This window comes from Mirounga angustirostris, unplaced genomic scaffold (genome assembly GCF_029215605.1).
Source record: "Mirounga angustirostris isolate CCGP_5_RB_7025 unplaced genomic scaffold, mMirAng1.0.hap1 SCAF_14, whole genome shotgun sequence".
NCBI lineage: Eukaryota > Metazoa > Chordata > Mammalia > Carnivora > Phocidae > Mirounga > Mirounga angustirostris.
In genome coordinates this window covers 16,455,245-16,468,632 of record NW_026991722.1, presented here as the reverse complement: position 1 = coordinate 16,468,632, position 13,388 = coordinate 16,455,245, and the positions used below count along the sequence as shown (strand labels likewise).

The following is a 13,388-nucleotide window of genomic DNA, read 5'->3' as shown; positions in this document are numbered from 1 at the left end:
CTTCCTGTAGCTTTCTCGTGTTACTTGACTATGGAAAGGTAATATCTTACTTTAAAAAGTAGCAGTTCTCTGAGCAAATGAGTCTGCCCCAGCGTAGGAATTAGCCATTTATTAACAAAGTACTGAAAATACTTTAATATAAGTAAAATGTCAGAAGACACATGAAACCACTTAGTGCGTTTTATTATGGGTTAACCCTTGAACAATGTGGGGCTTAGGGGCAGTGCTCCTCATGTAGTCGAAAATCCACGTATAACTTTTTACTCCCCCAAAACTTAACTACTAATAGCCTACTGGGTTATTTTAAAGTTTTTATTTAAATTCTAGTTAGTTAACCTAGTAATGTAATGTTGGTTTCAAGAGTAAAATTTAGTGATTTATCACTTACATATAACACCCAGTGCTCTTCACAACAAGTATACTCCTTAACCCCCATCCCCTATTTAGCCCAGCCCCTGCCCACCTCCCCAACTACTAACCTACTGTTGACTGGAAGCCTTACTGATAACATGTACAGTTGATGAACACATATTTTGTATGTTATGTGTATTATATACCGTATCCTTATGATAAGGTAAGCTAGAGAAAAGAAAATGTTAAGAAAATCACAAGGAAGAGAAATTACATTACAGTACTGTACTGTAAAAAATCCCCATGTAAGAGGACCCGCGCAGTTCAAACCATGTTGTTCAAGGGCCTACTGTATACTTTTCTCTATTCAAACAGTTAAGTACTGTCACATTAAACTGCGTTACCCATCTTGTAAATAGCCTCAACTTGTAGAGAATTAGAGTTTTCGGATATATTTTAGTTCCTTTGATTTTAAAAAAAGGGAAGGAAAGTCAGATTCTTGTAAACCGCAAAGAAATTCCGGCCTGTCCCCGCGCTACTATATCCCCCAGATCCAGAGAACAGCTGTCATTGCCACGAAGTCAAAGGATCCCGGACAAGCTAATGGGATATTCTCATTAGTGCTATGAAGATGCTGTGCCGTCGTCTAGGGATGCAGGGGTAGCACCGCGTTATCGAAAACAGGTAGAGTAAAACCAGCAGGAAGTCCAGGGAGTACAGCCAGGCACTCCTCATGTGAGTGTAAAACGGTTGATAACACAAGCATCAAGGAGGAGAATGTCCACAACCAAAATACCATGCTTTTCCTCAAAATGGAATGGAGGGAAGGAGTGGCAGCAGGTACCCAGAGAGAAATGTGGGAGCAAATACAGTGTCTGTGCATGAGTATAGAGATAAGACCGTTATCCAGTGTGATTCCCCAGTGACTGAATTCTCCCATTTCAGTAATTGCAGACTGTGGCCGCATTTTAATTTGGGGTGGTGGTGCCTACTGGCCCCCACTTCCTCCTTGAACTTCTGTGTCTGAAGTGGGTGAGGAGCCTCAGCCAAGGGGAAATGGGTGAGTGCAAATACATGGAGCTAGTCAGTGGCCGGGGCGGGAGGCGGGCGTGGGATGGCCTCCGGCAGCCCTCACAGAGCCCCACGGGCCGGACTGCCCCGCCACACCGTGTGTCACGAAGGGACCGCTTCCCCTCTCCAGGAAATGGGTATGAGCAAGGTTGGTATTTGTCGTTGGTATCTGTTACTCTAACACGGTTTTCGTAGTCTTTGCAGTTAGAGAATCCTGCCCTAAGGAACACTCAGTAGTTCATAAAATCTCTTCTTGTATCATTTCGATACTTAGTTAAGCTGCTGGCAACAAAACTTCTTCGCCAGTATTTCCATGACTGTTTATATATGTATTATAAATAAATAAATGTCCAACAAGGAAGATTAAATGATTCATTGTGAATTTTGTATGCATCATGAAGGATATTTGTTGATAGATCTTGACAAGAGATAATGTGGAAGTTATTTTTAGCTTTTTTTTTGAAGAATTTCTTTTATTTGTGTTGCTGTTTTTCCCTATTATAAACTAGTGTAGTCATGTTGCTTTAGATAAAAGAGAAGCTGTAGAGATGGTGTCCACTCAGGTCCGAACATAATGGTCAGGCAGTTCTAATAGATTAAGTAGTGAGCTCTCAGGTCCAAAAATATACATAGCTTCCCAGTGATCTCACTTACCTATGTCCTAGATCATTTTGAGAATCGAATGGGGTGTTGTATTTGCATGTATCTAAAGTACTTCATCACTTGGCCTGTAGTGGAATGGGGTCCATATCTAAGGTGTGTGTGGAAACGCAGACGTATGATTCACTGCCTGGGATTAATGACCATGTGGCAAGAGCAAATAGAAGACCTGAGTTCAAAGGAACCAGTGATTACCTGTGAGAGTGTAGACATCAACAGGATCTTCTAATGCATGAAGGTGCAGATGGCTTTTCCTTGTTGTGGCTTGTTTTAACCTTGGCTGTATGTGTTGTTAGAAAAGGAATGCTTTTTTTAAAATGACGCTGGCCTCATCAAAGCTGCCTGTAATGTTCTTATTTTGTGATTATAATAAACATTTTGTGGGATAACATTTGTATTTAGTCCTTTCAGGAGGAAAACTGGACAGATTTTTCAGGCAAATTTCTGGTTTTCGATAGTTTCAGTTGCTCAAAAATTTAAAACCTTAATTTTGGGGGCTTGATTCAAAGGTTAAAAGAAAAAAATCTTTAAAAAATTTTATAACTCTGTCATCAGTATAAAACGTCATTTTAAATCTTAGCTAGAGTCTGTATTTTGAGGATTTCTTTAACTGACTTTAGTACAAATTAGACATTTTAGAAGGTAGTAGATACTTGTTACATTACTGTCTAACTAGAATTTGAATATATTTTATCTTGTGCTGTGTTAGGTTTATTTTGGGGGTGGATGCAGTAAGTCCTAGCTTTATATTTACCTTAAGTTTTCTGTTCTTGTGTTTTAAGAATATGCCATGTTTACTGCTTACATCTAAGGGGATGAAAAATAGTATGTTTCACTTTTAGTGTGTTTCAGTTTTTCCTGATTAGTTAAATGTAGGGCCTTTTCCAAAGAGCATTTCTGTCTTTATTTTATATGGGACTAGATTTTAAGCTTTATAAAGTTTCAGTTTAATACTGAAATTTATGTATCTGAATTTGAGTTCATTGGTTTTATTATAAATCCTATAATGTCCAGCTCATCCATTGAGGGACCAACTCAAGTAGAAGAACAACAACTAAGTGCTGTGGTCATTCTTTTGCATTCCTGTATTTTAGATTTTAGATTTCAGGTAAATGAAGTGACTGGGAAAAGAAAGGGGAAGAAAGAAACAAACAAACTGGATTAGTCTCTAATTAATTTTTATTATTCTGAAGAAAGTTTTTTATGGGTTGTGAGAACTGGCTACTCTTGAGATAGATGCTTGTAAACTTGTAATTATACATGAAAGCTGACTTGCTAATATAATTTGCAAGATTACCTTTCCTAATACCTCTTCTCTGCACTGAACAAAATGCAAATGTAACAAAATTGGAAGTCTACCTGAAGCTGATAATTAATTCTCTTTACCTCATGCTTTGGGGTGACCCGGACTACATAGTAGTACCTGTTATTTTTATTTTCCAGAGTAAGAGGAATTACATTAAACGTTTAACTTTCAAGTTTTGCTTTTTCCTTGGGCTTAGAATCCATGATAGCAGTATTTGAAATGAGCGATGTGCAGTTATTTTGGGGTTTTAACCACGCTTCTTTGCATATTAGAAAATACTTCGTAGGACCAACCCTGTTTCCCCCTTTGGTTTATCTAGAAGACTTGCACTATCTGCCAGATGCTGCTTCCTAACCAGTGCAGTTATGCATCACACCAGAGAATCCATCAGCACAAATCTCCCTACACCTGCCCCGAGTGTGGGGCCATCTGCAGGTCGGTGCACTTCCAGAGCCACGTCACCAAGAACTGTCTGCACTACACACGGAGAGTTGGTTTTCGGTCAGTATATTGTTCACTTACGTGCAAGTAAAGCCTGTTCACTTGTAACCGCACAGCGTCTCGAATTTCGAGGGGTCTCTGCACACCGTTTTCAGGGTCGTACAGTGATACCTCAATTAACAGATCCTCTGGGAACCTAGTTCATGTGTGGTAGAGTTGATCTGTTTGAGTCCTTGTGGTATTGGCCCTCTGGTCCCCACAGAGCTGAGGGTAGACGGAGCCCATCCGCCTGCAAAACTGTGCATGTGGCAGCATTCAGCTTTGATGAACTGTTAGAGCTTTTTCTTCACCCTTTCCAGCATCCTTCTGTTGTCACGCTCTCTGCGTTTTAACCCCTGTAAGAACACCATGCATTTCTGTACCTCTTAATACGTCTCCTCTGATCAAAACACAGGGTGCATGGTCCCTTACTTTTATTTCATCCCATCGAAGGATTGGGTGTTGGCCCTTTCCTAACATCATTGCTCTTTGTGGAAGAACCTTCTACCCAAGGTAAACCTTCCTCTGTCCCTTCTTCCCCATTACCCAAGTCCGGGCGTTTCCCTTAGCTATGGCCCCTTTCACTGTCCCCTGAGAATCTCAGATAAAGTCTTTTACAACATCTGGCTATCTAATGTTCATTTAGAGGGCATGGAGTGATGATGTACTTGAGCTTCACCTTCCATGTTGTGACCTTCTGAAATGCATTCCTGTGCCTTTTATATTTTGACCCAATGAAGGTCAGCCAAGAAAACCTGCCGTTGCTACACAGTGTCTTTGTTAATAGAGGTATTACTGTACTGTGTGTTTATCTGAAAATTAAGTGTTTGGTTGCCTGTAACTTTAATGTTAGACTGTTAATACACGGTGCTTTCTTCTAGTTACACAGTCATGATATTTTATAAAAGTGAAGTCTGGTTGGTATAATTTGATGGTTTTATTTCAGTTACATTTAGGTTACGGCATCATCAATGGCTCTGTCCGTTTCTCTAACCCTAAGAGAGACTTCGTTCCCATTTTTATCAAATGCCTCCAAGCCAGGGACGCACAAATGCTTAATGCATTGGGATCTACCCTAGTAGGAAACGTTTGGTTTGGAAATTAAGGAACTAGAGTTTTTTTTGTGGCTGTTTTGCCACTTGGTGGTAGTTTACATATTCTTTCTGTACCATGGTGCCCCTGTCTATAACATCATCGATGTGGTGCCGCTCCTTCTCCACGTTACAGATGATGGAAATGCATGCTCTAAGTGCTGAGGAAAGGTACGCATTGAAGGTGCCCTTGATTCCGCAAAACCCATACGCAGCGATACCTTGGTTCTTACCCCATGTTTTGAAACTATCATTACTGGGTTCTTTGTTTAATAGTGAAAAGCAGTTCTGCACCCTTTTCTCTGCAACTCTTTTAACAGATGCCAAACTTCCCTCAAATGTTTATTTTTTGAGTATAATGAAAGTAAACTTAGGCTGGAATGAATAAAGGAAGTAGGACTTCTGCAATTCTCACTATTCCTGGTGTCTTTCCTAAATTAAAACAAGCTCTGCACTCAGGCTAAAAGTAATCAACTCAGTTGGGAAAGCCTATCCCTTGCTTTTCTTTTCTTCCCCCCCATTCAGAGAGTTACTTAAATTTGGCACTTGGAATTTAAAAAATGTTTGTGTTTAGTATATTTTTTTCTTGGACTCGAGGCTTAGAAGAGCTGTACAAATGCTTCTGTGTGTGTATTCTGCGTAGTTCATGTTGACCTCTTTAGGTGGGAGAAAAAATATTTGACCTTAATTTTTTTTCCTGCTGCTTTAAGTAATGGTCCTGCCTGATATTTGGCAGGGACTTAGCAGCCCCTTGGCCTTGTTATTTCTCCTCGCTCTACACACAGAGAAATACTCTATACGCAATCATTTTCACTTTTTTTCTTTGGTCAGAGAAGGCTCTCTTAACAGAGCTCCCATGCCGCACTTGTCTCTTCGTGACTCCGTGTGTCTTGTTTTTTCTCTTCTTGATCATATCGCATCTCCTAGATAGTGAGGGGGTCACTCCTAGCTCCTGGTCGATTTGGTAAAAGTCCTAGGTTTCCATGAATTTTCCTACTTTTTGATCCATTGGATCTGCATTTTGAAAGGGGGTCTATAGGATTGTATATTATAAACATTAAAAAAAAATTTTTTTTTTTTAAACGTGAAGAGAAACTTGATTGGTACCCAGAACACAAAGGGCCTCAGGTACATGAAATATTTTTTAATAGACAAGATTTTAGTAGCATGAAGATACTGTATGAACCCTTCAAATTCTGTCTTCTCTTTGTCTGTCATCTTTCCATCTCCTGTCGGCCTCTGTGCCCCGGAAACTTTTCTTCCACCTGTGGGCCGATATTTTACAAAACTCTCTCTTTTCGTAACTGGTTTTTAAATTCTCTGCTTTCTTTCCTCACGTTAAGGAGGGTTTTCCCGTGGTCTCTGTGGTGCTCTTTGGGCCTCCTCCTTCAAATGTTGTCTAGATGCCTTTAACTTCCGGTTTATTTTCCTTAAGATTAAATCTCCCTCCCAGTCTAGGCGACTTCAGAGAATTAGTTCTTTGTTTCTTTTTGCCCTTCTTGGGTCTTTGCCCTTTGAACATCACCTTTCTGCCCTTGAGGAAATTGTTCTGTTTATGGTGCCGCTGTGGGAGGACCCTTCTGTTTCATTAGTGATCCATTTTTGTTTGATGGGATCCTCCTCTTACGTAGGAATCAGGCTTGTAGGGTTGGGAAGAACTAAAAAGTGACTGAGTTCGACTCTTCTCTTTTTACACACAAGAAACAGGCCCAGAGAGGATCAGTAACCTGTTTAAGACAACACAAGTTCAGGTTAACCCAAAATAATTTCAATGTGCTTGGGTGGCATAATAGTTCAAGTAGATAAGATAGAGGAGCTTTCCTTAATTATTCTCCTATTATGATTTAGTGTTTTTAATGTATATGCTGTTGAACATTATGCCTTAAGTCATTTAAAAAATGCTAACACACGAATTACGATTTTTATGGAATGCTTGCAAAGCTTAACGCGGCATGCTTTATAGAACCCATATACTTCAGAGAATGCCACTCCTGTGTGACTTTGGAAGCATCTCCATGAATTTGGAGGGGAGGTTCTAGGAATGAAAGTACCTTAAATTCATGCAGAAGTAATGGAGCACTGCCTGCTGTCTTCAGTCCCTCTTCCCCACGTCAGCCCCCACCTTCACATCCAGGAACGTGTCTGCTCAGGTGTGTTACAGGCTTACCTCCACAGACTCTCAGCGTCTCCAGAGCCCACCCTCAGTAGTTCTCAGGTGTGAACACAGGACGACGAGGTCATCAAGTGGATATGTAATCAGTGTGCTGAGAGTCCCTGCATGAGAAAGAAGAGCTTGGGGAGAAACATACCTAAGCATCAGCTTGTTTCCAAAGGACTAGATATGATCAGTTCACGGGCTAATCACATTATCACACATTCAAAAAGTAAAGTTAACCAGAACGACTATTTAGCTATGTTGATTTTTCAGAAGTTTTTAATTGATGTTATTTCTTAAAACAAATGTAAGTGTACCTGAACTTATTTTCCAGGAGACAAGCAGTCTAGGTGGTTAACCTTCTCTACCCAACAGGCCCCCTTAACTCCAGAGCCATTGACCAGCATCAGTGTGTCCCAGGAGACCGTGGCCATGGCTTCGAAGCCTGTCCTGATTTGTCCTCTCTGCCCCTTTGTTGATGGCATGTAGGTTGAGGCGGTGAAGATTTCTTCCATTGGCAATGCCATTTGGGCATACGGGGTGGCTAGGAACCTCAGGGCCTAGGGTCCGAATCCAGCATGTGGGAGTGTTCTCCAGAGTCACAAGTCCTAGGGTCTTGCCGTGTTCCCCGGCCTTGATACCGTCCCCACAATCCACTGGTCTCCCCACACGCTGGAGTCTGGATATTTACTTCCAGCAGTTTCAAAGATGCCCAAGTCATAGACCATTTGAGTTTCGTTTTTCTTCTTCATGATCTTCCTTCTTAAATATATAAAAATAATTCGATCTGTTATAAATAGAAAACAAAACAAAGCAAGACCTACTTCCTAAAAGCCCTGAGAAGCCTCAGGAGGCCATTACAAGATGCTCATTTTACCTGACTTTGACAGTGAAAGTGCTCGTGCGTGATGGTCCCGTGCTGACGACCGCGTGTTTGTTTTCCTGGCAGGTGTGTCCATTGCAATGTCGTGTACTCTGACGTGGCTGCTCTGAAGTCTCACATCCAGGGCTCTCACTGTGAAGTCTTCTACAAGTGTCCTATTTGTCCCATGGCGTTTAAGTCTGCCCCAAGCACACATTCCCATGCCTACACTCAGCATCCCGGCGTCAAGATAGGAGAACCAAAGTAAGTCCTGCCGCCTTCTGACCTTCATGCCACCGCCTTCTCAGTGATTGAGAGGAGGGCCTAGTTCTGTGGGCTAGAGAACAATGTGAGAACGATGCCACCAGGAAGATGTCACCGCTCCAGGAGGGACAGCTGGTAGCTCCTCACTCCCTAAACCCGTCCGCTCTTTCCCGGGGAAGCCTCCGGCCGAAAATGTCACTTATCATTTATGCCCTTCAGTTTCCACGAAGCAAGTGAATATTTATCAGTTTTGTTCTTTTTCTTAGGATGATTTTAACAAGTTTGAGGGGAACTGTAACATACTGTCATCTTTCCTTTTTTTCTAACATGGTTTCTTATAGGATACACTTTTTATCATAACATGATACGAAGTCAGTTTAAAACACTGGATACTGAATTTAACTTCATAACCAGTGTAAGTGCTTGATGAGCAAAAGCAGATTTCATTTTTGTCTTAATCTTGCTCCTAGTTTTGTCAGTTTTGGCTTTGTTGAGTCTTTAATGACGAAGTGGTACTTGAGCAGACCTGGGCTGCCTGCCTGCGTCACAGGCAGTTAGCCAAGACGAGGGAGTGTGGGCTTTGGATTCCGAGTCCTACCACCCAGCCCCCAGCCCCCAGCTGTGAGGTCTGGGGCCATCACATGCTCTGTTTCAACATCCATTTTTCTCTCCCATAAAGTGAGGGTAGTGCTTATGGCCCAGAGTTTGTGTGAGGCTGAAAGGTGACATTTAAAATGTGGGGCACACAGTAGTCCCTCTCTCTGGAGCACAGAGGGGCTCGGTGGCTTTGGTCCTTTCCACATTTCCTCTTTGTTGCGAACACAGCACTGGATTAGATGCTCTTGGTGAAGCTCATTTCATTCCCGTGTTATTTATGGCAACGTGGAATTTGATTGTTGCGTGAGGTTAGATTTGCTGCTCGAAGCTATTGGTGTGCTTTGCCCATAACTCCATAATCAAGGAAGTAGAGGGAAGATGTGCAGATATGCCAATGTGTGTCTGGCTTTTATGGTAACATTGAGTTTGGGAAAATATTAATGACGGAACACTATAGGAGTGTTTACTAAAAAATGAGGATAAAGTTTGGAATTCTGTTCTAGGAAGACCTTCACTCTGATCTCTGTGGATCCTCGAAATGAAACAAACTGCAGATATAACCTGGTATCTTGACCATGAAGATGCACTTCAGTGAACTCTGAGGTCTTCACTGTTCATGGTTGTAAAGCTTCTAGGCACTAAGGCAGTGTCTTGCCCCCAGTTAATACAGTTTTTAATTTGGTTCTTTATTCAAATAAATAAATAAAACATTACTGACATCTGGAATAGCAGTTGTTACCTAGGAATACAGGGCAGCACCTGATTAAGATAAGCTAAAACAGTAATTTTCCAGATTGAGTAATGCATAGGAAAAAATTATTCCAGTATTTTCCTAAAATTATTTTTGCTACAGTTGTTCTTTAATAAGTACCAACTCTAAAGATAGGCATCGACTAGTATGTTTTAAATTGTAAAACTAAAAGAAAAAAAAATATAGGTGAAATATAACAAAATTGCCAAACCAGTGAACTTTAACTCAGCTGCATTCATATAGTGAGTGGGTGGTGGTGCTTGGCCGAGGCGAGTCCTCACCTGCAGCCTGGCTGGGACCCCAGGGGCTGCACGTCGGGCTCCATGTGTCACGACTGTATTACAGCGGGCCTTGAGATCCTTCGTCCCTGCCACCTTTCCCCATTCAGGCTCCTGTAAAGCCTTGCTGTGCCTGCTGGAATGCTACCTGGCCTACACTTGATTCAGAAGCTTCCTTTTGACATTAAATCCATCTCTGCTCTGTTTATGTAAGCCCCCCAAAATCAATAGCCCCGACTACACTGGAGACTCAGGTATTGAAATGTCCTAGCAGGATTTAGTTCACAGGTGGTTATGCAAATGACTGAACATTATGCAAATGGTGTGCATTAATTTTTTTAAAGATCAATATAAAAATAACCCTCCCCCATTTTCTTTAGAGACTACATGGGGTCTAAAAATATAGCCCCATAACGTCCTGTCGTCCCAGCACCTCAAATTGAAAAGCGCACAGTGCAAGATTTCACTTCTGTATTTTTTTAAGATTTTTATTTAACATTTATGTAGTGTTTCTTATGTGCCAGGCACTGTTCCAGTGCTGTGTTTCTTGCTTTTCAGTGTGTGGTCAGGTTGTTACCCTTCTGTCTTCCGAGAAAATTGTGAAGACCCTTTAATCTTTTCTGGGAGATTCCAGATTCATTTTGAATGTCCATTCCTAGATTTCATGGTGATAGAGTTTTGTGTCTGTTTTCGTCTTTTCCTTGACGTCTAATGAACAGTAGGTTTTTTGCTATTTTGTGCCTTCCTTTTATTTGCCACTCTAAATGTATGTAAGTGGAGAAGCGAGACCTCCAAAGTCTAGAATTATGTAAGAGACAGAGCGTTTCTGAATCAGTCCCTAAGAAGTCAAGCATGTACTAAATTGTAACAGCGGCATGGTGGAAGGCTTTGGAGTCAGATGAGGCTGAATTTGAACCATGGCCCTGGGATCTGTGCAACATCCAGCAAATTCTCTCCTCCCTGAGCCTGTCCGTGACATGGCTCACCTGTTGGAGGCGTGGGGATTGTTTGTTGCTCAGGACAGTGCTTTGCACTTAGTTGGATTCGGTCAGTGGTAATGAAGGAGGAGGTTTGTGGCAGTGACTTCTGAGCTTAGAATCTTTGGTTCCATTTGTTTTTACATTTGTTTAGAGGGTTACACACTGTTCTAGAGAGTTTGGGTTGCTGTAAGTTGGACCTGAGTGTGGGTATTTGGTTTTAGCTTTCTTTTTTCCCCGTCCTTCCTTCCTTCCCTTCCTTCCTTTCTTTTATTAAGTAGGTTTTTATATTAAGGTTTTTATTAAGTTAGGCCCAGCATGGAGCCCAACATGGGGCTTGAACTCTTGAGATCAAGACCTGAGCTGAGATCAAGAGTCACTCAACCGACTGAGCCACCCAGACGCCCTGGTTTTAGCTTTCATTTTCTTTTTTTTCCCCCTCCTTCCCTTCACCTCCCCCCTTCTCTCCAGGGGACTGCCGCCGCCCCTTAGTCTGGTTATCCCACCATTCCCTCAGTCTTGCAACTAGGGTAGGATTCAGTCAAACACACAGGTCTGGCTTTCAGAGCCCTTTGCAACTCTACAGGACCTCCCCCGCCATTCCCACAGCCTGCAGATCCAGCCACACTGTGTTTCTTTCTGTTCCCTCACCATGCTGTGCCCAAGCGTTTGCCTGCATACAAACAGGCCTCGCCATCCTGCCTGGCTTACCCCCCACTGTCCTGCCTGGCTTCCCCTCACCCCCCCACCACGCCTGGCTACCTCCTGTGATTTTCTTCCATTGTAGTTGGACAGTTTGCTCCATCCTCATGTCCTAACTCGTGTGTGTGAGGTTCATTTATTTGGGCTTTGTTTTTTAACGTGAGCACCATTTTAACGTTTCTCAATAGTTTCTGTCCTACAGAAAAGTTGGAAAACTCTACAGATGACATCCCTCCACCCAGATTCCCCAGTTGCCCGCATTCCTGACATTTACTCCCACCATTTCTTTCTCCGTGTGTGTGTGTGTCTCTCTTTCTCTCTCGTTGAAGAATAATGGGGCAGCATGACATAAATATTGGAGTGTGTTCTGCCTCTCCTCCCAAAAAGGTCACCCATGTATGTCACCCCCGTTGAGTCCTCCCAGTCAGAAATTCGTGCTGATTACATTACTGCTCAATGTGTAGATCCCATTAAAATTTCTCTAATAGTTGAGAAAATGTCTTTTTTTTTTTTCTTTTTTCTTTCATGTTCAAAATCCTATCCAGGAACATGTTTTGCATTTAATCGTCCTGTCTTGTCAGGGTTCTTCCATCTGGAACAGTTGCTCGGTCTTCCCCCGCCTCTTATGTCTTTGGCCATCCGAAGAGGCTTCCAGCCCCTCATTCTCAGGATGACCCCCGTCTGTCGCTGCTTTCTCGTAGCTGGACGCAGGACATGTACTCTTGGCAGGAGGCTCCTTGTTGTGTTCCATCAGAGACAGGCAGTGCCCATGTGTGCTTCTGGCAGCGCTGCTGACCCCCACCATCTAGTCAAGCTGGTGTCCCCCAGACCTTTCTGCCATATAGTCACCACTTCCCGCTTTATATGCGTTAGCAGTTTGTGGGGCGGTGTTCTAATATTATACGAGCAAACTGTTCCTCAGAAAAATGCTTAAGTAAATCTTTGCTATTCAGTGGAAAGCAAAAAAAAAAAGTCAAAGCAAACAAAACCCCTCCCCAAAGGAATGTAGCATGAATAAAATGGGCCATGCCATTTTCGTGAAATAGTGCTTTCGAAAAAAATGTAAGAACAGAATCCTGAGAAAATTCTTAGCTTAGCTAGTAAATCTTCATTCTTTTCCTGGGGCTATTATTTTTTTCTTGTTGCTCTGTGGTAATTCCAGAAAAATCAAGAAGAACAGACAAGCAAAACAGTAAGAATACCTGTAGTACCATCTGGCAGAGATGATGACAGTTGTGTAACCTTCCATGTCTTTTCTGCACCCTTAAAAAAATGTGAACGTATCATGCATACTGTCTTGTTCCCTGTTGTTTGAATTTCCACGAAAATCTTTCCATTCACTGGTAATGTGTCTGTAGCATAATTTGTGAAAAATGACATCGTTGCTCTTACTTCACTACTTGATGTTACTGCGTGTTTGGACTATTTTCAATTCTGAGCTATTTTAAATAGTGAGGAAATGAACATCCTCGTCACACTTGGTACAGTTAATGATGGCACCCCATGTGGTGACGTCCTGAAGTCCTTGAAAGTCCCCTCCCCTCCCCAATCAAGTGTGCACTAAGTTATTAATATGTCAAGACGTTGTAAAAACATGTGCCGCTGAATCCCGTTAAATTTATAAATTCTGTGTGGGAAAAGGAGAAAAAAAGTTAAATCTGTCATTTATTGACGGAGAACTATGAAGCGAGATGTCCTTTCTCAAGACCCTGAGAGGAAAGACCCGTGGTTTCTAGAGGCTTTCCTTTCTTTGGCTTTGCTGTGCAAATAGCAAATGGAATCTCAACTCTGCTTTTTTCATCTCTGACTTGTACCTTCCATCAGTGTTTCTCTGCCATTTTCC

At 42.0% G+C, this 13,388-nt stretch overlaps 1 protein-coding gene across 13 annotated transcripts in view; it reads left to right on the top strand.

Moving 5' to 3' along the window:
- The window catches only part of ZNF532 (zinc finger protein 532), a 107,296-nt gene that overhangs the window by 60,209 nt on the left and 33,699 nt on the right, over positions 1 to 13,388 (top strand). For all 13 annotated transcript variants that reach the window (XM_064578825.1, XM_064578824.1, XM_064578820.1 and 10 more), the window contains 2 exons: positions 3,708 to 3,889; positions 8,064 to 8,240. In XM_064578825.1, the coding sequence (XP_064434895.1) occupies positions 3,708 to 3,889; positions 8,064 to 8,240 (359 nt within the window). The remainder of the gene's footprint in view (positions 1 to 3,707; positions 3,890 to 8,063; positions 8,241 to 13,388) is intronic.